Here is a 25,567-nt window from a genome sequence, read left to right on the forward strand (position 1 = left end):
ATTGAATCAGCATTTATTTTTTATTTTAGTATTCATTATACTTTTACTAATTTTGTTATGTGTTTTAGTCATTTTGTTAACTATAATAACACTTAAATATAAATCTTAAATAAATAAATAAAATTTAAATAATAAATATAAATGTATTAAATATTTCTATTTAGCTTTAATATATTTTCATTCCACTTTTAGTTTTAGTAATTTTAGTACCTCAAGCTCAAGCAATTTCTTTTTTTTTCAAATAATATTTTATTTTATTTCTGCTTAACTTCAATTTCTGAAAACACGTTTTAATAGTTTTAGGATTAGCTTAACATGCGTCGTGTGCTTTATTTTTACCACAGCGATCTTCATCGGAGCCGTCGGGACAGTCCTTGCGGCCGTCACACACAAGCGCAGCTTCCACACAGCCGAACGTCCTGCAGGAAAACTGTCCTTTCACACACAGAACTCTGGGTAAACCATCATCAAAGGGTGTAGATGTGTCTAGAAAAAAAGAAAAAAAATGTTTGAAAAGCATTATTCACCAGCACCTGACCTGTCAAACACAGAAACACGCACCTGTCCTGTTAGAGTAGGCTGTGGTCACAAATATGAATGCCCGGTGGCGGTGTTGTGATGCGGGAGGGCGGAGCCACTCCTGGGCTGCCATCCTGTGGACTCTTGGTGTGAAGTCCTGGAGGTCCAGATGTGTAGTTATAGTAACCGGGACGTCCTGTTGGTCCCGTGTGGTTCTGTAATCCTGGTCCACCAGGTGGCGCTGTGGTCACTTCACTACTGGGTGTGACCAACTCATCTGACAAGCAGAATGGATATATATGTTGATATATTATACATTATATTATATAATGCTTAAAGTGATTGAAGCCTACTTTTTCAGACCATAAATATTTTTAGGTTTTTCATTTCAATTTTCATTACTGGAATGTGAAAAAAAATTATTTAAAATATTTAATAAATGCATTAATTTATAAATTATGTTGCATGTATAGATCATAGCATTATTTATTTGGGCTATTTATTCATTTAAAAATATATATTTAAAATAATTATATTATTTATTACGCCAATTAAGTATATTTCACATTACTGGAATGTGAAAAAAATATTTAAGTATGTACAAATTTTTTTTTGCATATATAGATCATAGTATAATTAATTTTGGCTATTTAATAATTAAAAATATATTAAAATAATTATACTATTTATTATGACAATTAAGTGCATTTCTGATTATTGGAATGTGAAAAAAAATATTTAAAATGTATTAATTTTAATAAATGCATGCATTTATAAATTATATTGCATGTTAAGATAAAAGTTTTATTAATTTTGGCAATTTATTAATTAAAAATATATGAAAAAATAATTATAATATTTATTATGACAATTAAGTGCATTTCTCATTACTGGAATGTGAAAAAATACTATTTAAAATGTATTAATTTTAATAAATTCATACATTTATAAATTATATTGCTTGCATAGATAATAGTATTATTAATTTTGGCTATTAATTCATTTAAAAAATATATTAAAAATAATTAGATTTTTTTTAAAAACATTATTTTGATAATAACAATAACAATTAATTAATTAAATTAATAAAACGTATATAGACATTTAAAAAAAAATAGTAAAAAAAATACTAAAACTTAAAAAAGGAAAATACAAAAATAATAAATATTATTAAAACTATAATACAATATCAATAACACTAAATTTTTTGTTTAAATGTGTTTAATTGTCATGAAAATAATGTAAAAAACAAAAACAAAAAAATATATTACTTTTTTCCCCCCATTTTCACATTTCTTTGTTTCTTGTTTTTTCTGAGGTGTGAAATATGACCTGGACTCTTAATTAACCAGGTCTCAGAGAAACATTGAAAACTAAAAAGAATAATAAATGAAGCTAAGCTCCAGTCGTACCTCCTCTACAGCCCAGGACTTCCACACGCAGATAGAAAGTGGGACGAAACTCTACAGGAATGATCCGGAGAAAGCGAGCTCTGACCAGTCTGTCCAACCAGCGTGTGACAGGCGTCCGACCGACCATCCTCACCTCAAATACCTGACACAAATATCACAGTTTACTTCATTTACACATGCATCTGCTAACTTTCCTTTCATCTCAATCCCATCCATGGGTCTGGATTACCTTCGGAGGAGAGTCTCTGTCTCCGGTCTCAGTGAAGTTGATGAAGTGGCTGTCAACTAAAGCGAAAGCGAGCCTGTATTTGGTGAGGTAACCCCACATGCGTTCACTGCCCTGCGTCACCACACCAGAGATCCATGTGGGCTCCAGGAAATCCACCTGGAAGTATGGATGAGGGTCTCCAGGCAACGGACTCCATCCTGGCTCCATTACCATACTGAGAGAGCATCAAAGCAAACCAATGTCATCAAAACATCAGGCTACATGGGAAATTAAATGCTTTAAAACCCTGGTTGAGTATTCTTTGTGCAAGATGATTCATATTCTTAATTCATGAAAAATACTCACACGTTGGGCACGACGTTGAGACGGCCCGCGTCAGCAGGATTATTCTCTCTGTACGAGGACGAGGTCAGCTGACCATAATGGACACGCCCATCCTCCAATCCCAGAGCAGAAGAGCAGACACCTGATGGGTGATGATGTCATTATATTTTGAAAAAGAAAATGTTTTAGGACCATTAACATTTTTTGTATTAATCCATAATGACTCTTCTGAGTTCATACCTCTCTGACCAGGTCCTGCTTCCTTGAGAATGCAAAGAGAGAGAAAAATGAGAAAAAACAAGCATGTGACCATTTAAATCATAGAAAAAGGAAAAGGACCATTTACAGCCAAAACAGTCAATTTACCATATGAAATATATGATTTTTGACGCTTTTTAACAGTTATAGCACCACCTATGGTCCGATCTACAAAAAAGTTAGCATGCTTCTTTAGAGTCATATGCTGCATGTGCTCAACTAATTTTGTTTTTGTTTATGATTTATAGGCTTTTGTGTTTATTTTGCCATGGCTATTTTCTAAATGACCCTGTTATAGCTATCCAAAGGATAAAGTTCAACTTTTTTTTTAATAATTATTGATCTAGAGAGTCCAGAGAATTGTACTGCACTGGTTTGGTTCCGATCGGGCGAAAAGCCTAGGACTAGTTCTGTACATAATTGCGAATATTTAATGAACGATTTAACTGACAGCAACAGTTCTTGAGGCAAAGTTGTTCAGTATGAGGAGATCTATCAAATGATATGCATATTGAAACATCACATGATTACAGAGGTGTAAAAATCGGACTAACGGTTGCGTAGTTATAGTCGTTTTTAGTTTTTTTTCAAGTTATAGTGCCACCAAGTGTCCAATTGCCACGTATTTTGTTCTGTGACCAAAGATTGAGCCCATAAACACACGTACCAATTTTGGAGCAAATATCTCATTCCGTTAAAGAGTTATAGCCATTTTAGTAAAAGTGGCTCCGCCCACTTAGAAAGTTTTGGCACCCCTTAGTGACCGTAAATCTAAATTTCAACTATTTTAGTGTTAACTTTTGATATTCAGTCTCCAGAGAACATTTCTGCACTGGTTTGGTTCCGATTGGGCGAAAAACCTAGGACTAGTTCACAAAAGTAGGTTTTTTACATAATTGCGAATATTTAATGAATGATTTAATTGACAGCAACAGTTCTTGAAGCAAAGTTGTTCAGTATGAGGAGAACTATCAAATGATATGCATATCGAAACACCACATGATTACAGAGGTGTAAAACTGGTTAGCTCCAACTAGTGGCCGATTTCTTTCAAAATTCTTACAGACCTCTAGGACCATGAGTCGATCATGCACACTGAGTTTTGTTCCGATCGGCCTCCGTTAACTTTGTCTAATAGGTGCTCAAACTTCATTGATTCAATTTTCGAGATACGCCAATGTCCTCATAGACAATCATGGCTCCTTGGACCAAGACACAGCATGCCGATTTCCAATTAAACCGGACTAACGGTTGCGTAGTTATAGTCGTTTTTAGTTTTTTTTCATGTTATAGCACCACCAAGTGTCCAATTGCCACATTTTTTGTTCTGTGACCAAAGATTGAGCCTATAAACACATGTACCAATTTTGGAGCAAATATCTTATTCCGTTAAAGAGCTATAGCCATTTTAGTAAAAGTGGCTCGACCCACTTAGAAAGTTTTGGCACCCCTTAGTGACCGTAAATCTAAATTTCAACTATTTTACTGTTAACTTTTGATATTCAGTCTCCAGAGAACATTTCTGCACTGGTTTGGTTCCGATCGGGCGAAAAACCTAGGACTAGTTCGCAAAAGTAGGTTTTTTACACAATTGCGAATATTTAATGAATGATTTAATTGACAGCAACAGTTCTTGAAGCAAATTTGTTCAGTATGAGGAGATCTATCAAATGATATGCATATTGTGTGGATCTGTTAAACACCACATGATTATAGAGGTGTAAAACTCGTTAGCTCCAACTAGTGGCCGATTTCTTTCAAAATTCTTACAGACCTCTAGGACCATGAGTCGAACATGCACACTGAGTTTTGTTCCGATCAGCCTCCGTTAACCTTGACTAATAGGTGTTCAAACCTCATTGGCCGATGGCGGCTATGTTTTTTGACATATATACGCCAATGTCCTCATAGACCCTCATGCCCCCTTGGATAAAAACACAGCATGCCAATTTCAATGGTTGCATAGTTATAGTCGTTTTTAGTTTTTTTCATGTCATAGTGCCACCAAGTGTCCAATCGCCATGTTTTTTGTACTGTGACCAAGGATTGAGCCCATAAACATGTGTACCAAGTTTGGAGAACATTTCTCATTCCGTTAAAGAGTTATAGCCATTTTAGTAAAAGTGGCTCCGCCCACTTAGAACGTTTTGGCACCCCTTAGCGACTGTAAATCGAAATGTCAACTTTTTTTTTTCGTTAACTTTTGTTATTCAGTCTCCAGACAACATTTCTGCACTGGTTTAGTTCTGATTGGGTGAAAAACCTAGGACTAGTTCGCAAAAAAAAAAATCAAAATGGAATGTATATATATATATATATATATATATATATATTAAAGTCTCACAGTGGTGGTAACAGGCGTCTTGCTGGGCGTCCTGAGCGGGGCGGCAGTGGGGGTGATGTGGGTAATATTAGTGTGTGTACAGTCTCTTTCGTCCGCTCCATCGGGACAGTGAGGAACTCCATCACAACGACGCTCCGCCTCAATACAGCCCCCTGGAGGAGGACAGGAGAACTGACCTGACGGGCAGACCACACTGGGAGCCGGATGAGTTCCTGATAGAAAACAAATACTTCATTTGAAAGCGTAAGACAAGGAAATATGCACAGAGAAAATGAAGGGTTTGATTAAGAGTTTTGCATTGTGACATTATTTATATTTTTTTCACATTTGACTTGATAATAATGAGATTTTTTTTTTCAATATGCTAATGACAACTGAGGCAAAATATTTTTTGTTTCTTCCTTTTTGTTTTAGATTAACAATTAATGCAAAAATACATTTCCAAGCTTAATACATCACTACATCAAGGAAGGAAATGTTTGTTCTGAATATATTCTGGTTTGTATTGTCCAGTAGATGGGGTATTTAATAGGGGTGTCAAGTTACATAAATTTCCATTATCAATCATTGTTTAAATTAACGATCATTTAATCAATTAATCGTTAACCTCCTAAATCCAAAGTGGGTGGTGCTGCTAAGTTATGTTACTTAACCTCTTGCTTAACCAATACAAAATAGGTGTCGTTTTAAATCTTAGAAACTTGGCTTTACGGAAAATCACTAAACAAGTGCTTTTAATTTTGCTCACATATTAGAAGTTCTCTATTTTCATAGCATAAAAAAATTCTGCTTAAAGCACAATATGTAGATTTTCACCACTAGAGGTCACCTATTCAAAACAAAGGCGTAGCTTGATGATGCCGAGTTTGAGCACGGAATCTTGGGAGATGCCGTCTTCATGTCTACAGCTGGTGGAAAAGAATCGGGACGGGACTTGGGCAGAAATCATGTTCATGGATGAGATTAACATCACCGTAGTATGAAGCAGAGCAGGATCACTGGAGCAATTGCTAATGAGAGACGAGCACAACACATGCCTCGAGAGCAGCGGGACTTTTATTATGCCGCAGTCGCCACTTCCGCTTCTTCCGGTCAAGCGTATGTGGGGTAACACAGCGCTGTTTATCATATTAGATACATTTGTGTGTTGAAAGCTGTTATTGTGCTACTCTGCGTTCGCTTGGCGGTTGCTGTGAGACACTTGCAGTAAGCTAGATCGATATTAGGCATGGTAAAACATGGTACTCGCTGTAAACCAAGAAAACGAGTTCAATCAATAAGACGTACTGTGATGAGCTATATACCATAATTAGTTCGGATGAACGTATCCATCCAAACAGTTGCTCACCTGCAATCTTTCTGTTCTAGTGGTTTTTGGATATTTTAATCCAAAAATCTTACATATTGTACCTTTAACATGAAAATATGATCTGTAAAATCATTGTGTTTCATATATCATTCAAAAGGCCTCAAGTAGTAGAATACAACAAGCATATTTGATTTACTTAGAGACCAAACTATTCCAAGTATTTGTATGGAAAAGTGCCGCCAACACACTTGTAAACAGTATACACATTAGGCTTTTGAACCACGCTTTGTTTGTAAATTCGTAAACATTAGTAAACCATAGTAGATTGCATATTTATTTAGAGCAGGTGGTCTACTGACAATGTGCCAAGACAGCAACTTTGTCAGTCTGGTCTTTTATCTTCAGTTGATTTCATCTAAGGCTGTAGCTGAAGTCACTTGTAGTTTTTGTGTTTCTGACTGTTTGTCTCTTTTGTCTCTGTTCTCTTATTTCCTTCAGTGATTCTGCTTGATAACTGGCTTGTTAATGCTGAGATGACTCTATAAGTAATATATAAAGATTTTGTCTGTCAGATAAGGTCCAGTTGTTTTATTTCTTTGCTCTTGGCATTGCTATGGCCTGCATGTGGCCCATATCTGGCAAAAAGGAGCAGTCCGCCCAGATGCCATCATTCCACGCCACATGTGGCCCAGATCATCATTCCTCATGTGCCAGATGTGGGCCGGATCTGGGCCAACAAAAAGTTGCTATCTGGGTGTAGATCACGTAGTGACATGCTGCTTGGCTAAAGCTATAGGACTTTCGGGATGCAGTGGGATTCAACCAATCTAAACTGGTGGGTGGAGACGATGTGTAGAGACCAGTCAGACACTGTTTTACAGATGGTTTGATTCCTCAGATTGACAGGTATTGATTTACCGTGCAGCATAGAATAATCAATCATCGATTAATCGTTGGCATCCCAAGTTATTATTCTATTATAGTTTTTATTAGTATTTTGAATTAGTTTCCATCATTTAATCATTTTCATTTAAGTTAAATTTTAGTCATTTTGTTTTTGTAAATGATTACACCACTGGTTCCCACCGCAGTTCTCCTCATCTGTTCCGTCCCCGCAGTCGTCGAGCCCGTCACACAGCGCCCCCTGAGGACCAGCAGGAACACAGCGGCCGTTTCTGCAGAGGAACTCTCTCTCTCTGCAGGGACGCAGGGGCGGGGCAGGTGTGGACTGCTCGTGCTCTGATGGGAAAGATACAGAGGGAAGATGTGAAACTCCAGATTCAATAATGGGAAATGGCATCATGATGAATAAATGATGGCAGAAAATTCATTTTTAGGCCTGTTTTCTGACACTTAATATGTAATGCAGAAGGAAATGAAAGGATACCATCAGCGCAGCCCATGAGCTCAACTCTCAGATAGATTCCATTCTGAAAGTCATGAGGCAGAATCCGCACAAACCGAGCCGACACCATCCGGTCCAGGCGGGCCAGAGCTACGCCGCGGTCATCACTGTTGCCCTGAAACACCTGGAAGAAACAAAATATTCTATTCTGAACTAATCCAGTATTACACAAGTTTCCATCTTTAAGATTTCAGCCTCTATTGACAGAAAAAAAGTTTATATATGCATCACCTTTGCTTTAGGTCTGGCGTCTGTGATCATCTCTTTATACGTGTACCACTGACGGCCATCGCTGCTGAACTGCAGATAGAAGCTGGACACAAACGTGTCAAACACGCCGCCACCCTGAGTCAACAAGCCTAAAACACCAGACACAAACAATCAACACAGTCACATCACAGTTTTATTTTACTTTAGTGGTCCTTGAAAAGCAAAGCATCACTATTATCATCATCTTGCATGCTGCTTCTTTCATATAGGTACATGAACAGCCATATTTCATTTTAGTGACAAAGTAACCACTTAGAATGATCTAGCAACACCCTGTTGACTACCCAGGAATACTCTAGCAACTGCCAAGCAACCACCCAGAACACCCTTGCAACTGTCTAGTAACCACACAGTAACATCCTGGTAACCACACAGAACACCCTAGAAATTGCCTAGTAACCACACAGCAACTTCCAAGCAACCACCCAGGACACTCTCACAACTGACTAGTAACCACACAGCAACATCCTAGCAACCACATAGAACACTCTTGCAACTGCCTAGTAACCACACAGCAATATCCTTGCAACAACCTAAAACACCCTAGCAACACCCTAGAAACCACACAGCAACATCCTAGCAACAAACAGGAAACACTTTTGCAACTGCCTAGTAACCACACAGCAATATCCTAGCAGCAACCTAAAAAAACAACCTAGCAACACCCTAGTAACCACACAGCAACATCCTAGCAACCTCCTATAACTCTCTTGCAACTGCCTAGTAACCACACAGCAATATCCTTGCAACAACCTAAAACACCCTAGCAACACCCTAGTAACCACACAGCAACATCCAAGCAACCACCCAGAACACTCTTGTAACTGCCTAGTAACCACACAGCAATATCCTAGCAACAACCTAAAACACCCTAGCAACACCTTAGTAACTGCACAGCAACATACTAGCAACTACCTAGAACACCTAGCAACACATTAGCAACCACACAGCAACATCCTGGCAACGATCCAGAACACTTTTGCAGCTGCCTAGTAACCACATAGCAACATCCTAACAACAAGCTAAAACACCCTAGCAATACCCTAGTAACCACACAGCAACATCCTAGCAACAACCCAGAACTCTCTTTCAACTGCCTAGTAATCACACAGCAAAATCTTGGCAACCACCCAGAACACCCTCACAACTGCCTAGTAACCAAACAGCAACAACCTAGCAACCACCCAGAACACCCTAGCAACTGCCTAGTAACCACACAGTAATATCCTAGCAACAACCCAAAACACCCTAACAAGAGCCTAGTAACCACACAGCAATATCCTATCAACAACTTAAAACACCCTAGCAACAGACTAGCAACAACACAGCAACATCCTAGTAACAACCTAGAAACTGCCTAGTAACCACACATCAATATCCTATCAACAACCTAAAACACCCTAGCAACACCCTAGTAACTGCACAGCAACATCCTAGCAACAACCTAGAACACCCTAGCAGCACACTAGCAACCACACAGCAACATGCTAGTAACAACCCAGAACAACCTAGCAACTGCCTAGTAACCACACAGCAATATCCTATCAACAACCTAAAACACCCTAGCAACACCCTAGTAACTGCACAGCAACATCCTAGCAACATCCTAGCAACAACCTAGAACACCCTAGCAACACACTAGCAACCACACAGCAACATCCTAGTAACAACCCAGAACAACCTAGCAACTGCCTAGTAACCACACAGCAATGCCCTAGCAATCACCCAGAACACCCTAGAAACTACCTAGTAACCACCTAAGAACACCCTAGAGTATCTGAACTATATACATTTCAAAACATTACATGATCAAAAAAGGCATAATTATAACTGAATTCATCCGTCACCTGTGATGTTGTAGCGTCTGAGCAGGTCGATCTGCAGGTAGGGGCCACTGGAGTGCCCCCCCTCATCAGGGGTCCCGGCCGGGAGCTCTCTGTACTGCTCCGGCTCCGGGCTCCAGCCCTGCAGGTCGCTGTGCAGCTCTCGAACGTGCAGACGTCCCGCTGACGGAGGGTGGCCGGGCTGATGGGACGAGGCGCTGAAGCTGGTGGCGGGGAGCGAGTGAACTCCCAGAGCTGACCAACACTCATCTATAAAACAACACACAGAATATCTGAAAACACTTCAGAGCTGTAAATGATTCTGATGCATCAAAGTAATAAATAAACACTGAATGTGGATGCGAGGGTTACAATACCGGTCATGTGTCGAACATGAAGTATAAAATGAAGTACACTTTGCGCGTTCGACTGTGCGTGTAAAACAAAGTATACTTTGGGCATTAGGGTTCCATTTGGGACAAGATGAAACTGACCTCCAGGTGGCAGAGGGTACGTTGGCACAGTCGGAGGGCCCTCTGGTGGTGTGGAGGGTCCAACCGTTATTGGCAGGACCATTGGTGTAGTCGTCACGACAGTGGTGATATTACCTGACAACACAACAGACTTCTGCATAAACAACTGCACATGAATCACCAGGTGTTATTATGATGACAAAAACCACAAGTAAAATAATTTATCATGATAAATAAGTTAAACCTTTCTCTTCACAATAGCAACACATGTCTCCTTCCCCTGGAATCAGAGTTTGACCCTGAAATGGAGAACAAATGTTGCCCAGTTAAACCAGTGATATATATCGCCTCTTTCACACAGTAAATTAAGCAGCTCTACAGAAGACAATAGTTTCATTATTCAGTTTAAGTTTTGTTAAATTGATAATATTACTGATTGTTAGGTGTCTTTTAAACACACACACACCTGTGGGCATCCAGTGGCAGAATAAGGGCAGTACGGGCCGCACTGCACTGTGAAGTTGGGCAAACACTGGCACAGCAGGCACTGACCGCCTTTCCAGCGCTCGCCCACCGCATATGTGTGTCCACGATATTCACACTCTCTGCACGGCTCTGTCTGACAGCTGAGGACACACAAACACAGTTATGATCTGTGCGGCAGGGTCCTGGGTTTGATTCCCAGGGAATGCATGAACTAATAAAATATATACTGCCTTGAATCCAAGTGGATCAAAGCTTCTTCTAAATGCATAAATGTGACAAATAAAATAATCTGCTAAAGCGAAATGGCCGTTGTGTGTTTATTTTTTTCAAGGATGCATTTTTCTAGGATGCATACACTCACCGCCGGGCCTTGCGGTAAATTCCGCGGCACTGTCGGCCATTGCCGTGTTTTGTGGGATTATTCGGGCTTCGGAAAGACCATTGGACACTCTGAACTCCACATGGACCCAAACACTCGCCCCAGAGAGACCAGGACGACCAGCCGCAGTGAACTGATAGTCACACACATGGGATAAAACAGCTTGCAAGATTTATCTGAACAAGAAACTTATGCTGAAAATGACAAACATTCTTAAGATCTCAAGGGGTACTTCAAATAAATGTTTTGCATCAAAGGGTTTTGACTGACAATAAGTTGCATTAAATAATTGTGAAATGTGTGTGTGTAAGAGAGAGAAAGAGAGTGTGTGTGTTCACCTGAGCACTCTGGGTTGGGTTGACAGTGCTGTGCTCGGCCTCTCTCACACACACAGATGTCACAGGCCACTTTGACCTGCTGACCGGGCCAGTACAGTACCCCCGACACCTCACACACACACTCCTCCGGCAGAATACACTGCTGCTCGTGGTTCATGACCGTCCCATCAGGACACCAGCAGCCTGACAGAAAACAACAGAGGAAATAAGAGGAAACAGAATACAGTAAAACAATAGTACAATAAAAAGACAAACATCTACAACAAGTTATAACTTAGTAAATAGCTCACCGCTGAAACACTCTGAGTTGAGGTCACATGTTGTTGCCTCGGATATGTGAGCGCAGGTCAAAGGGCACGGCGCACAGCTGTGTCTGACGAGACCCACAGGACACGAGACGTTAGCACAGCCGTCCTGAGGACACGGCTCTGCAAAACACATCTGTGTTCAGCTGGGAAACATTGAGAGCTCAGGCATGGAGCTCAAGAACAAAGACCAGATGAACAGACCTGCACTGCTCTTTACATCAAACAAACTGAGTTTAAACATGCACTGCTGAAAGAGGAACCAAATGATTACGGGCAAATATATAAAGTATTGTATGGAAAATAATCTATGTTACATACACTAAATAATACACTGTAATATACATTATAGAATATATAACTTGCTAAAAAGTGAGATTAAACAAACCCTGTTGAAAGAGAAACCACTTAGACCAGTTTGGACCACCTCCAAAATGGTTTTGGATGGGCAAAACTGGTCTATTTCAAGCGCAAGCTGGACTAAGATTGTTATAACTGAAGGTAGACCAGCTTTATCAGAGTAACCAAAAGACATTTTACACTGGTAACCAGTGAAGCTTTAAGCTGGTGAGCAGCTCAAGCAGTTTATCTGCTCAAGGTTGTTTGGTTTTTATACTGATTCCACTACACAAAAGGACACTGTTACCCTGTTAGATGGTAAAGTGCGACACCTGTTTGATTGCTTTTACATTTAGCAATATTTCACATTCTGATAATCTCAGCAATGTTCATAACTTACTGATGTCAGTAGTGAGGTTAGTTTCTCCAGGTAATTCTGCACAGGTTCTGCCTCCGTTCTGTGGTGGGAAACACTCTCTCTGACGAATCTCTACACCGCCACAACCTTTACTGCAGTTCGACCATGTTGCCCATGGCAGCCAGTAGCCATCAACTGTTGGACAGAACCAAAAACTCAGCATCTACATCCCATATGTACCTTATATGTTCTGAAAGCATGGTTTTACCATGTCCAAACTACTATTATGGTGTTATTTGATCAGCAGAATGTATTTTACCCGGACAGGCGGTGGAGTAACACTGCTGTCGTTGTGTTTTTTCTCCTCTGCAGCGTCCGTCTGAATCTTCTGGGCTGCAGCGTCTCTGTCGGCTCATGGTTCCGGATCCACAGCTTCGGCTGCAGGGGCTCCAAGGGCTCCAGGGGCTCCAGACACCACAGCCCGTCTCATCGGAGCGGTCCGACGGACAGTCTGCAGCACCATTACATAACTACAATAACACAACACATAGTCTGAATTACATGGCAACATTCAAAACTATTAATCAAACAGAAACTGTTTTGAATTTATTCTCTCACCACTTTTTTGTTTATTCTTAAATGTATTTATTTACATGTCATTTTGCATTATAAACTGACCCTGATTCTAGAAGGGTGATGCAGAAACACAAATAAATCTGTCAACATTGTTTTCCTCATAGATCAGAGTCAGTACCGTGTTGAAGGGAACACAGGATCCATCAGCACAGGTGAACTCGGGACAGACGCGACTGGTGTTTCCCTCACTAGGAGGGGCTGTGGAGGGATTGACTTTATCTGGAGAGAGAGAATAAAGGCCCATTCACACCAAGAACAATAAGTACAATGATAACCTAAATGATAACTATATTATCATACAGTAAGCATTGCAGGTTTGTCGTCTGCTGCTTTAAAGGTGTAGTAAGCAATTTCTGAGAAATGCTGTTGAAAGTGGAACACACCGAGCACCAAAACACCCTCGTAGCCAATCAGCAGTAAGAGGTGTGTCCACTCATGAGGGGGGACGTGCCTGTGTTGCATAGCGTGTTTGTGAATTTGGGGGGTGGAGCTATCAAGACAGGGATGTGATCCTTTTTGTTAGGGGCGTGTTTGTTTTGATGATTTAAATTATAGCATTTCTCAGAAATCGCTTACTGCACCTTTAAACACGTGAGCTCTTTGTGATTGGCTGTCATCGTTTTTTTTTGGAAAAAAACTTTTTGAAATTGATTCCAATTCTATAATTTGTCTGTTATAGTTTTGGTGTGGACCCCGCTATTCTTTTATATTTAGAACGATAATTAGAGCTATATCTTTATCGTTATTATTATAGTTATCGTTCTTGGTGTGAACTGGCCTTAAGAATTACACCTATGCAACTATGAATGTGAAATATATATATATATATACTTTTGTTTTATTTTGTTTAAATTGTAGAAACGTACCACAGAGTATCTCGTCCTCTCCTTTAGGGCAGTCAGGAATCCCGTTACACACACGAGAAATATTCACACATGTGCGATTATCACATGAAAAACTGTCCGGACAGGGAGGAATCTGTGTGGAACCTGGTGAGAATGAGGAACACATATGAAAACGGCACTAAAATGGGATGTCTAACCTCATTCAAGGACACTCTGTGCTCTTACCGCAGTTGTCCACGCTCTCGTCTGAAGCGTCTCTGCAGTGGGGAGTCCCGTCACACAGCTGCTGGTGTTGGATGCACTGGTCTCCGGTCTGGCAGAGAAACTGGTCCGGCTGACATGTACGGGAACACCGCTTCTCATCGCTCCCGTCCAGGCAGTCTGTCTCGCCATCACAGTGCCACGCTATCGGCACACACTGACCGCTCGTACAGCTGAACTCAAACCGACTGCATCCTGAAATCACATCATCAGTTATTTAGTGCTTTGCATCAGCATCAAAGTGTAAAAGGTCCAATTATAATACTGGTTAAGATTTCTTGCACCAAAAAACAGCCAATTTTCATTTTTTTAAACTTCTCTTTAAATATTATAATTTAACAGGATGATTGTGGTACTGTACCTTTAAGACAAGATATAGGGTACAAATTTTAACTAATAGATATCGCCATACAATTTTTTTTTTATTATTTTACAATCAAATTCTTAATTAATTTTGATAAAACACATTTCATTGGAAATGTCTAGTATTGTTTTGTAATGAAAGTGATATTGGGACAGAAATGTATTGATTTGTGTCAAGAGAATACATAAAAAAACAAAAACAATTGAGCTGGGGCAAACCCGGTGGCTGTTTTTGGTAATGCACCTAAACAAAATCTCAATTTTTGTGATACCAACTTCAAATTTGGAACTTCTGGCTTTGATTTTCTAGCAATTTTTGAGTCCAATCAATTTTTTTAAGTATATGTAAAGTTATGTAAATTTTGGAAGTCATATGTTAATGAGCTCATGATGATTTCATGAATTATAAGTTTGTGCAGTTTAGAGTCAGTTAAATGCACTTTTTAGACTGATAAGCAAGTTTTGATAAACAACATTAGTATATTATTATAGAGCATATTGGTATAGAGAATGGTGGGAGCAACACCAAGGTTATGGGTTCGATTCTCAGGGAATGCATGAACTCATTACATGTGTACCTGGAATGCAATGCGAATTGCATGAATGCATAAATGTAAACATCCTGTTTTATAACGTTCCATACCTTTGACAGGACAGATGAGCTCGTCGACGCCGGACGGACAGTCCCTGTGACCGTCACACACTCTCTCTGCGGGCACACACTGATCTCCAGGACACTGGAGCTCTCCGAGCGCACACACACACTCTCTCTCGTCGCTGTAGTCTCCGCAGTCATCGTGACCATCACAGCGGTGCAGGTACAGCACGCAGCGGCCCGACGAACAGCGGAACTCGTCCTGTCTGCACACGGCACCACAGTCTGAAAATAACCACACCATGTCAGTCAAGAGCTTTAAACATGCTTTATTGTCATGACATATGAAACAACAATCAGATACCGTGCTCATCAGAATCATCAGCAAATCCACAATCCAGCCTCCCATCACAGACTTTCCGTGCCGGCAGACAGCGTCCGTTAGCACACCTGAACTCTCCAGCCGGACAGCCGGCTTCTGGTGTGGTCGGCGCACAGAAGTCCTCATCTGATTGGTCAGCGCAGTCCGGATGGCCGTTACACCTGAGCTCCAGCGGTAAACAGGCGCCACCGGAGCAGCGGAACTGACCCGGCGGACAGGTGGAAGGACAGACCTCATCAGAACCGTCGCCGCAGTCATCTTCATTATCACAGAGCCAGACAGAGGGAATACAGCGCTGAGATCCGGCGGAGCAGCGAAACTCTGAGTCCTCGCAGGGAGACGGAGGAGGACATGGAGATCCAACACAACGCCACATACCGTCAGAGCAAGAGCTGAAGGACACAGCACAGAACACAGATTAAATCATATAAAAACTGTTAAATAAGAATAAAAGCTGACGCTAGCATTTCAATGCATCTTATTCACTAAATACACTCAATCTAATATAATCAGGAGCTGATTCATGCATATTCAAATGTCATTATAATTCCTTCAGTGAATCTGGTGATAAAACACAGACGGTGCATGCAAAAAAAAATAGAGATGTATGATACATCTGCAAAATAATGTTTGCAATACATTTTTGTTTTTTGTATTTAATTGTGCATGCTCATTTCCCCCAAAATATCATCTAGTACTCACTTAAAGTTCATTTGAAAAAATATTAATAATTTAATAAGGATTATTCCCATCTTTCATTCTATGCAATAAAATTTTGTTTTAATGTTTTTAGTGAATTCACACTGAAAATGTGTATGCAAAAGATTGTCACACAATTGATTGCAATTTATATACAATTAAATTTCAAATTGAAAATTTTATATAGACAGATATAAACAATAGGGATTATGCATTACATTGTGGGTCAATTTGAGCCGCAAAGCAAAATTAAGTTGTCGGAAATTCAGAAATCGAACACATGATTTTGGTATTGCTTCAGGAAAGCACACAAAAATAAAAATAAAATGTTTATCATTTACATTTAGAATAAAAAAGTCAAAATTTTAAATTTCAAATAAAAAATAGTTACTTTATTGTTTATAATATAATTTTTTTTATATAAAAATCGTTGTTAAATAAAATTTTAAAAATAATTTGTTCTCATGTTTGTTTTTGTTGTGATGTGTGAGAAGTATAAATATTTAAGGTTTAGTGTTTTTTTTTTACGTGATTTTTTGTTTTGTTTTTCATAGTGTGATGAATTGTTTTTGCGTGAATTGTATTAAATCCAATTAGGGTCAATTTGACCCCCAACATAAAAATCATTCCCAGAATTCGAACAGAATACAATGACAAACAGACTCTCTAAACTGACCAGTTCTGACAGTGTTGAGTGACCGTTGATCCTGCCGGAAATAAAGATCCGTCCCACTCACACGGACACTGAGACGGAGGAATACAGACGTCACCTGCAGATGAGAGACAGACGTCGCCATCAGACAGATAAAATCGCACAAGTAACTACTGCAAACTGAAAAATTAAGCATTTAAAGCATTAAAAAATCTAATTTTGTCACTTTTTGTACTGAAGCGTGATGTATTTAATTGTAGGAAAAGTCACAAAGTCTCATAAAAATACAAACTTTTCTTCAAATTGCGAATGAAGTACACAAAGCGAGCAAAGAGCGCTTACTTTATAATCACTGAAGCTGTCAGTTCAAGGCAAACTCATTGAGTGTGAAAACGTTTTTAATCAATAAATCTGACTAAACTTCACAATTATTCTTTGATTTACATCATGTCTCCGCTTGATATTTAATGAGGGGATCTGTGCACATGTAAAACTTGGCAAACTTGCGCTAAACAAACTCATTCAAAGCTTCAAGAGATACTGAGTGGATTCTCACAACTGGTAACTTAAACACTTCTGATTGGTCATTATTATTTTTAACAGAAATGTCTGTCATTGGCTACAATACTGCTGCTGCTGCTGCTGCTGCAAAAAATCTTGTATTAAATACACATTTGCAGCACCATTGAACTTTTTACTTGCTTAAACAATTACAAAATATTATGTTACAGGTAGTAATATAACTATAATCCTGCAATAAAAACATATTGCTTTGCATTGACCTGACCAGGCAGCCAAGGTATGGCAGCCGCGAGACGCAAGCCCAATGGTCAAACACGTCTGTCTAGTGCATGTTTACATTGAAAAACAATGGAAAAGTAGCACAGTGGAATGGAAAAACCCTTACCGTGCTGAACGGTGCCGTGGGGACAGAAACATCCCTCCACACAGGAGAGGGCGCTGCACAGAGAATCAGAGAGGGAAGGAGTGCTGGGACACGCTGGAGAACAGGCAGGACCGCAGGCCTCATAAACTAACCCATTCTCACACTGCAGCGCTGGAGAGACACAACAGTACAAACTATTACATACACGAATAATAACTCAGTGCCATAATAACTCAATGAACAGACTCACGGCAGAGCTCCTGTGACCTCCAGCGCACATACGCTCCTCTGCGGTTACACTCCTCTGCATACGCAGCTACAGCCGTACACAAACACTCACAGTCGCCGCCAGAGTCACACCTGCACGACATGCCAAACATGTTTACTACTTAGGGTTAGGGTGCAATCATGTGATGAATCTAATGTTAACTAAACTTCAAATAGCGTTTCTCACCCGCAGGCGTCAAAGACACACCAGTCGTAGTACTGCTGATACGGCACTTCTGAATGACACGAGCTGAAGATATCCTGACTGATCACCGCACACTTCTTCTTGGCCCACGTCACCCGGTGAGGGTTGATCTGAAGGTTATGTATAGATATGAAACAGCTTCACAAGCAGTCATTTCGATCTCCCAGTTTTGTTATTTCTGTGTTACAAATATTCATATTAACACAGAAGTACTAGGATGAAAGTTTATAGTTCGGATATAAACAGTGATGTCTACAGAAGCGATTAAAATAGAGGAAATCACCTTTTGAAAGTAACTTGACACTTCAAATAAAGATTATATCAGTTACATCATTACAACAGTAGGTGGCAACAAGTGACTGTTGAAAAATGTATTTGTCGTTGAATCATTAATTCAAGAGATTTGTTCAAAAATGCTGATTCATTCAGTAATGAAACAAGTGAAGTCTTTCAGAGAGTCACTGAATCATTCATTCAAAAGATTTGTTAAAAATGCTGATTCATTCAGTAATGAAACAAGTGAAGTCTTTCAGAGAGTCATTGAATCATTCATTCAAAAGATTTGTTAAAAAATGCTGATTCATTCAGTAATGAAACAAGTGAAGTCTTTCAGAGAGTCACTGAATGATTCATTCAAAAGATTTGTTAAAAATGCTGATTCATTCAGTAATGAAACAAGTGAAGTCTTTCAGAGAGTCATTGAATCATTCATTCAAAAGATTTGTTAAAAAATGCTGATTTATCCAGTAATGAAACAAGTGAAGTCTTTTAGAGAGTCATTGAATCATTCATTCAAGAGATTTGTTAAAAAAAAATGCTGATTTATCCAGTAATGAATCAAGTGAAGTCTTTGAGTGAGTCATTGAATCATTCATTCAAGAGATTCATTCAAAAATTATGATTCATCCAGTTATGAATCAAGTGAAGTCTTTGAGTGAGTCATTGAATCATTCATTCAAGAGATTCATTCAAAAATGATGATTCATCCAGTTATGAATCAAGTGAAGTCTTTGAGTGAGTCATTGAATCATTCATTCAAGAGATTTGTTAAAAAAATGCTGATTCATCCAGTAATGAATCAAGTGAAGTCCTTGAGTGAGTCAATGAATCATTCATTCAAGAGATTTGTTAAAAAAATGCTGATTCATTCAGTAAGGAAACAAGTGAAGTCTTTCAGTGAGTCATTGAATCATTCATTCAAAATACTTGTTAAAAAATGCTGATTTATCCAATAATAAAACAAGTGAAATCTTTGAGTGAGTCATTGAATCATTCATTCAAGAGATTCATTAAAAAATGATGATTTGTTCAGTAATGAAACAAGTGAAGTCTTTCAGTGAGTCATTGGATCATTCATTCAAAAGATTTGTTAAAAAAATGCTGATTCATCCAGTAATGAATCAAGTGAAGTCCTTGAGTGAGTCAATGAATCATTCATTCAAGAGATTTGTTAAAAAATGCTGATTCATTCAGTAAGGAAACAAGTGAAGTCTTTCAGTGAGTCATTGAATCATTCATTCAAAATACTTGTTAAAAAATGCTGATTTATCCAATAATAAAACAAGTGAAATCTTTGAGTGAGTCATTGAATCATTCATTCAAGAGATTCATTAAAAAATTATGATTTGTTCAGTAATGAAACAAGTTAAGACTTCAAGTGAGTCACTGAATCATTCATTCAAGCGATTCATTCAAAAACATTGATTCATCCAGTAATGAAGCAAGTGAAGTCTTTGTGTGAGTCACTGAATAATTAATTCAAGAGATTCATTCAAAAACACTGATTCATCCACTAATGAAACAAGTAGAAGGCTTGTTCGAGATGCATCGGCGCTGCGCAGACCGATCAGCGTATGACATCAAAGTACAGCAAGAGCATAAGGAGTCATTTTGCATGATTCAAAAGCATAAGGAGTCATTTGCTCTCCAATTGCTCTCGCAGAACATATATGTCAAACGCTGATCTGTCTATGTAGTGAAGATGCATCTCGAACAAGCCTAAAGTCTTCATGAGTGAGTCATTGAATCATTCATTCAAGAGATTCATTCAAAAATGATGATTCATCCAGTTATGAATCAAGTGAAGTCTTTGAGTGAGTCATTGAATCATTCATTCAAGAGATTTGTTAAAGAAATGCTGATTCATCCAGTAATGAAACAAGTGAAGTCTGTGAGTGAGTCATTGAATCATTCATTCAAACTGATTTTCAAAAAATAAAAATTCATTCAAATGAATCCTTTTTTTTAAATTTAGTATCGCAGCAATTAACATTTTGTCTTAACCTCTAGTAAATTACATGTTGTTTTGTCTGTTCAGAATCCTGGGAGAATAAAAAAAAAAACAACAAAAACATTTTGATTCTCAGTTTATCCAGAATCGTGCAGCTTTACTGTATGACATTAAATATTTTTTGTAAAGCACTTTGTAAGTAAAGTTGTACTTACAGTCAGGAATTACATGATTTCTGGAGAGACTGTCATTATGCCTAAACTTCATGGAAAGGTGAAACTAATTTGAAAGTACTTACAACACAGGGGTCACGAAGATCTTGGTCTGCGACATCAGGACAGGAAGGGCTGATTTTCCAGGAGTTTCCGAACAGTTCCGGAGTGGACTCCATGATGCCTTGTCTGGTAGTGAAGTCGTTCTCTGCGTCTCCATCAAAATTCCCACACAATCCTCCGACTCGGCCGCGCAAATGAGGAGTCAGCCGAACATAAACACGCATACCTGTGCAGACAAACAGTGACACAAACAGCTTTTCATCACCAATAAAAACAAATTCACAACGGACGTACCTCCATCCCAGAGCAGAGTGACTCCGAGCCGAGAGGAGAGGGACACAAATAACCCGACCCGCTCCAGAATCAGCCCGCTGCCCGAATACGACTTCGGAAGAGTCACAGGAATCCCGTTGACCGTCACGGCTTTACCTAAGAGAACATGAACACATGATGTCAAAATATTACTCAAGCTGATGAGTATTGCTCATGTGTCCATGGATGTGTGTTTGACCTCTCAGCAGATGTATGGCCGTGTTCCCGACGGTCAGAGTGACGGATTTAGTGCAGGTCACTCCGGTACTCCCGCAGGGAACGTTCTCCGCGCTGACACTGAACAGCCCGCTGGTCTCCTGCGCCAGAACGTACTCACAGTCACCCAAGAAGGAGAAATAACGGCCGTCAAACGTGATGTAGTGAGGGTCACCAGTGGCCACGCAGGTTCCCGAGCACAACGCCTGACCGCAGTGCCAGCGCTGCTCGCGACAAACACTGTCAAAGTGAACAACAGAGTTAAAGTCAGCATGAAACAGAAGGTGAAATGGCTTCGCAAACAAGAACAAATGTAGAGCGGGGCTTGATGTGTTTTGATTGGGCTTTACATCATAAAACTTTTTTTGTAATGTTTTCAGTTACTAAAGCTTTAATTTCAGCCGTTTGGACTCAAATGAGGTGTTGTTTCTGCTCACCATGTGTTGCAGTCTTTAGAAATGGTGTCATTGGTGAAATAAAGTCTGCCGTTGTGATGACACGGACACTCGTCCGGCTTTACGCACTGATCACCCTGAAGACACAAACATTCTTAGAACATATTTATGATGTGCACGTCAAGCCGTATCATGTGCGTTTAGAAGACTGAGGGACACACCAGCAGCACAGTGCCGTCCGGACAGATGCAGCCGTGGATGGGTTCGGTACAGGAGTCCAGAGGAGAGTTTGGACTGGAGCAGGTCCTCAGACACGAGCGAGGAGAGAAGATCAGAGACCCCGGACACTGATTGACCTCAGGACACGAGAGATCTGTGCAGTTCCACACGCCACGTGCACAAACACTACAAACGCAGACAGAGAGGGTTCAAAATCTGCAGAAAAGGCCTGAAGAAATGCATGTTTTCTTCTCCTTCAATTCTATCTGATTTTAATCTGTTTTACAACACAGCCACCATACATCTCTTTCTAAGGTCTGTTCTTTACTGTATGTGCACTTGTTTTGTTAGGAGGTCAAACGGAGGTCACATTGTTTGACCTTTCAGGACAGAGGGAGAGGCAAGAAAGGTCAACGAACAGTATAACAAGTGTTTGACAATTAAATAAACACTAAAAAGATGCTCTGAAGCCTGTTTAAACCCTCCAACTTCAGCCCCCAAACATATTTGTTCACTTATAAATGTCTGAATGTCATTGCATTAGATCAAGAGTCTGAATCTGTGCATAAAAATGTTGCAGGATCTGTTCTCTTCACTAAAGTCACTTTTCTTAATTAAGTTTGAAGTCTTGATGTGTTTGAATCAGCTGGTGTTTTGGTGATTTTTAGTGGCATAAATATATAAATAAATAAAGCTAGATAGAATAACATAACATAACATTAAATATAAAAACAAATACATAATAAATAAAACTTTAAATATCATTTGAACAATAAATAAATATATTTAGATAAAATAAAAATAAATATAAAATAAATAAAATAAGAAAATAAATAAATCAGATCATAAAATCATAAAATAAATAAATCTAGATAAATCTAGATAGATAGAATAAAATTAAATATTAAAATATGTAAATAGCACATACTTTTATGGAAAAAAAAAATAAATCTAGGTCAAATAAAATTAAATGTAAAAAAAAATACAATTTTAACGATAAATAAATAAATCTAGATTATAAAAATTTAATAAATAAAATAAGATAAAATAAATACATTTAGATAAATAAATACCATACTTTTACAAATTATTAAATTAATTAAAACATCTAGATGGAATCAAATTAAACATAAAAATAAAATAAATAAAATACATTTTTAACAATAAATAAATGAATCAAGATAAAATAAAACATAAAATTAATAAATAATAAAAATAAGATAAAATAAATGAATCCAAAAATTAAATTAAATCTAAAAATAAATAAAATAAATAAATCTAGATAAAATTCGATTAAATTTAAAAATAAATAAATAAAAATAAATAAATAAATCCAGAATAAACATTTAATTAGACATTTAATAAATTAAATATAAAAATAAAAATAAATAAAATACATGTCTAACAAATAAATCAAAATAAAATAAAACAAAAATTAATAAATAAATAATAAATAATTAAAATAAATATAAAATAAATAAATAAAATATCATATTAACAATAAATAAATAAAGACAGAATGAACTTAAATAAATAAATAAATAAATAAATAAATAAGGTGTGTGACTCCATAAAGATTAGCTTGTGAAGGATCCATTAAATAAATACAGTACTGACTGTCTTCAAGTTCACCCCAGATTATTGATTATTGATACAGGTGTTTTATATGCAGGAATGTGTTATTGATAAAAACACACATGTGGAGGAGTGAGGAAATGCAACATAAATGTCTTTAATCTCAATTTGTGTTTCATTATCGTTCTGATCCAAACTCCACATTACCACACTGATCATGAGCTCCAGATGAGAAGCATGTTTATCTCACGCTTAGATATCAGCCTCCATAAACCCAGATTGATGCGTGTCAGCTGATCTGAGGCACAAGAGATGCAATGAAATCAACCTATCCCGAGACGCAGACCCCGCGGGTCATAGAGTGACTTCATCAGATACCTCACACCTCTCCAACACTCGCTGACATGTGACGGCACGTGCGAAAGCGAACACATGACCCATTAGTGCAGAAATCACGCAAACCTTGACCACAACCACTCAAAATACCCAAGCAATCAGTGATTTATGGATTTTGTGCTTTCTTTCCTCTTTGGTCCACATACATGCATTAGTCTGAGTACAAAGGTAATTTTCTGCTGAATATTCAATGTTTTATCAGAGAGCAGGAGATAAAAATCAGACCCCAAAACCATAAAGAGCCATAAAACAGACATGAAGCTTTTCACAACACGTCCATAAAACCCTTGATGGAGACGACAGACCAACAGATCTGCTTTATTTCTCCAGATTTCTGGATTACTGTGAAGTTGCTTTGAAACAATCTGCATTGTATAAAAGTGACTTGACCTGAAATTAAAATGCATTAAAATTGTATAGAAATTACACGTCTCCCCTCATGAGTGAGAATCAGTCGCTTTGTTTTTCCTACCAGCTGTTGCAGTTCTTCTGTCGGGTGCTTCCCGCGGGATGGAGCTGGTCTCCGTGTGTGCAGGGGCACATGTGGACGGGCACACACTGACCCTGACCGTCCTGTGCCAGTCCGTCTGGACACTGACACCCCGGCACACAGTTCCCGCCGCCCTCGACCCCCTCACAGCTCCAGCCGTGCCACAGATCAGCACAGGACGCTCCGCACGGACGCCCGCACTCCTGATACACCTGCCCTCCGGAGCACTGCACCGCTGCAGGAGAGGAAATAAACACTTGGAATTAGACTGAACTTTTGTCAATACTTTTTATATTGAATCAAATTTATAATCAACATTTCTTTCGGCTCGTATCAGTTCTCAAACGTCTTGTGCCACTTTGACCTTTAACACTATCATATATAATATTAAACACTGATATTATTTTAAAAATATATATTATTATATATTGTATTATGGTCCCTCTCTAAATAGTGTTAAAGTAACATTGAAGCAGAGTTAAAGTTAATGAGATAATTAAGCAATTAATTAAGTGACGATTTAACATTATTGATGAACACCTGCTGTTAACAAGCAGAATCACTGAAGAAAAGAAAAACACAAGAACTATAACTTTTCTTACAGCAGAATGTGCGATTTCTCCAGCTGACCAGCGTCCCCTCTTGGGCACACTGACGGGCGTATGCGGCGAGGACGGTGCACTGGCATGACTTCTGTGGGCCGCAGCTGCACACTTCACTGAGACACAGACGCATGTACGGCTCTCTGTCCACCACGTCATGACACACCTGCAAGACAAGCTTCAGCTTCACCGCTTGAACATTTACCAAAACTACTGACCCAAACCATACTGACCTGAAACACTGAGCTGTGAATCACAGAGCACACACTCTCTGCATATTGTCTCCACTGGGTGTACGTCCCGCAGGGGTCAGAGGTCATCGCTGAGGGCAGAGGGCATGAGCCCGTTCGGAATTTGGCGGCAAAAGAAGAAACGCTGTTCTCGACGTCACCTTCGGGTGTGGTGAAATCATCATGCTGACTCCAGGTCAGAGTGCCACACAACCCTCGAACCTGACATCACAACAAACGGTCACATGACCAGACTGTTTGTTGA

The 25,567-nt window shown here is 38.9% G+C and overlaps 1 protein-coding gene across 1 annotated transcript in view; it reads right to left on the reverse strand.

Annotated features, from left to right (window-relative positions):
* The window catches only part of sspo (SCO-spondin), a 92,129-nt gene that overhangs the window by 52,278 nt on the left and 14,284 nt on the right, over window positions 1-25,567 (reverse strand). Inside the window, 36 exon segments of the mRNA XM_048175527.1 lie at window positions 340-501; window positions 578-796; window positions 1,932-2,073; window positions 2,161-2,374; window positions 2,506-2,626; window positions 2,725-2,746; window positions 5,087-5,298; window positions 7,482-7,634; window positions 7,783-7,924; window positions 8,032-8,159; window positions 9,918-10,163; window positions 10,388-10,501; window positions 10,611-10,665; window positions 10,833-10,992; window positions 11,214-11,364; window positions 11,570-11,752; window positions 11,860-11,997; window positions 12,614-12,766; window positions 12,891-13,101; window positions 13,326-13,426; window positions 14,074-14,196; window positions 14,278-14,508; window positions 15,320-15,556; window positions 15,636-16,045; window positions 17,029-17,122; window positions 17,912-18,061; window positions 18,141-18,250; window positions 18,345-18,472; window positions 20,891-21,093; window positions 21,162-21,296; window positions 21,379-21,635; window positions 21,833-21,927; window positions 22,012-22,195; window positions 24,453-24,705; window positions 25,073-25,238; window positions 25,306-25,524. Of these exon segments, the coding sequence (XP_048031484.1) occupies window positions 340-501; window positions 578-796; window positions 1,932-2,073; window positions 2,161-2,374; window positions 2,506-2,626; window positions 2,725-2,746; window positions 5,087-5,298; window positions 7,482-7,634; window positions 7,783-7,924; window positions 8,032-8,159; window positions 9,918-10,163; window positions 10,388-10,501; window positions 10,611-10,665; window positions 10,833-10,992; window positions 11,214-11,364; window positions 11,570-11,752; window positions 11,860-11,997; window positions 12,614-12,766; window positions 12,891-13,101; window positions 13,326-13,426; window positions 14,074-14,196; window positions 14,278-14,508; window positions 15,320-15,556; window positions 15,636-16,045; window positions 17,029-17,122; window positions 17,912-18,061; window positions 18,141-18,250; window positions 18,345-18,472; window positions 20,891-21,093; window positions 21,162-21,296; window positions 21,379-21,635; window positions 21,833-21,927; window positions 22,012-22,195; window positions 24,453-24,705; window positions 25,073-25,238; window positions 25,306-25,524 (6,022 nt within the window).

The sequence above is a fragment of the Megalobrama amblycephala genome, linkage group LG22, assembly GCF_018812025.1.
Source record: "Megalobrama amblycephala isolate DHTTF-2021 linkage group LG22, ASM1881202v1, whole genome shotgun sequence".
Classification (NCBI taxonomy): domain Eukaryota; kingdom Metazoa; phylum Chordata; class Actinopteri; order Cypriniformes; family Xenocyprididae; genus Megalobrama; species Megalobrama amblycephala.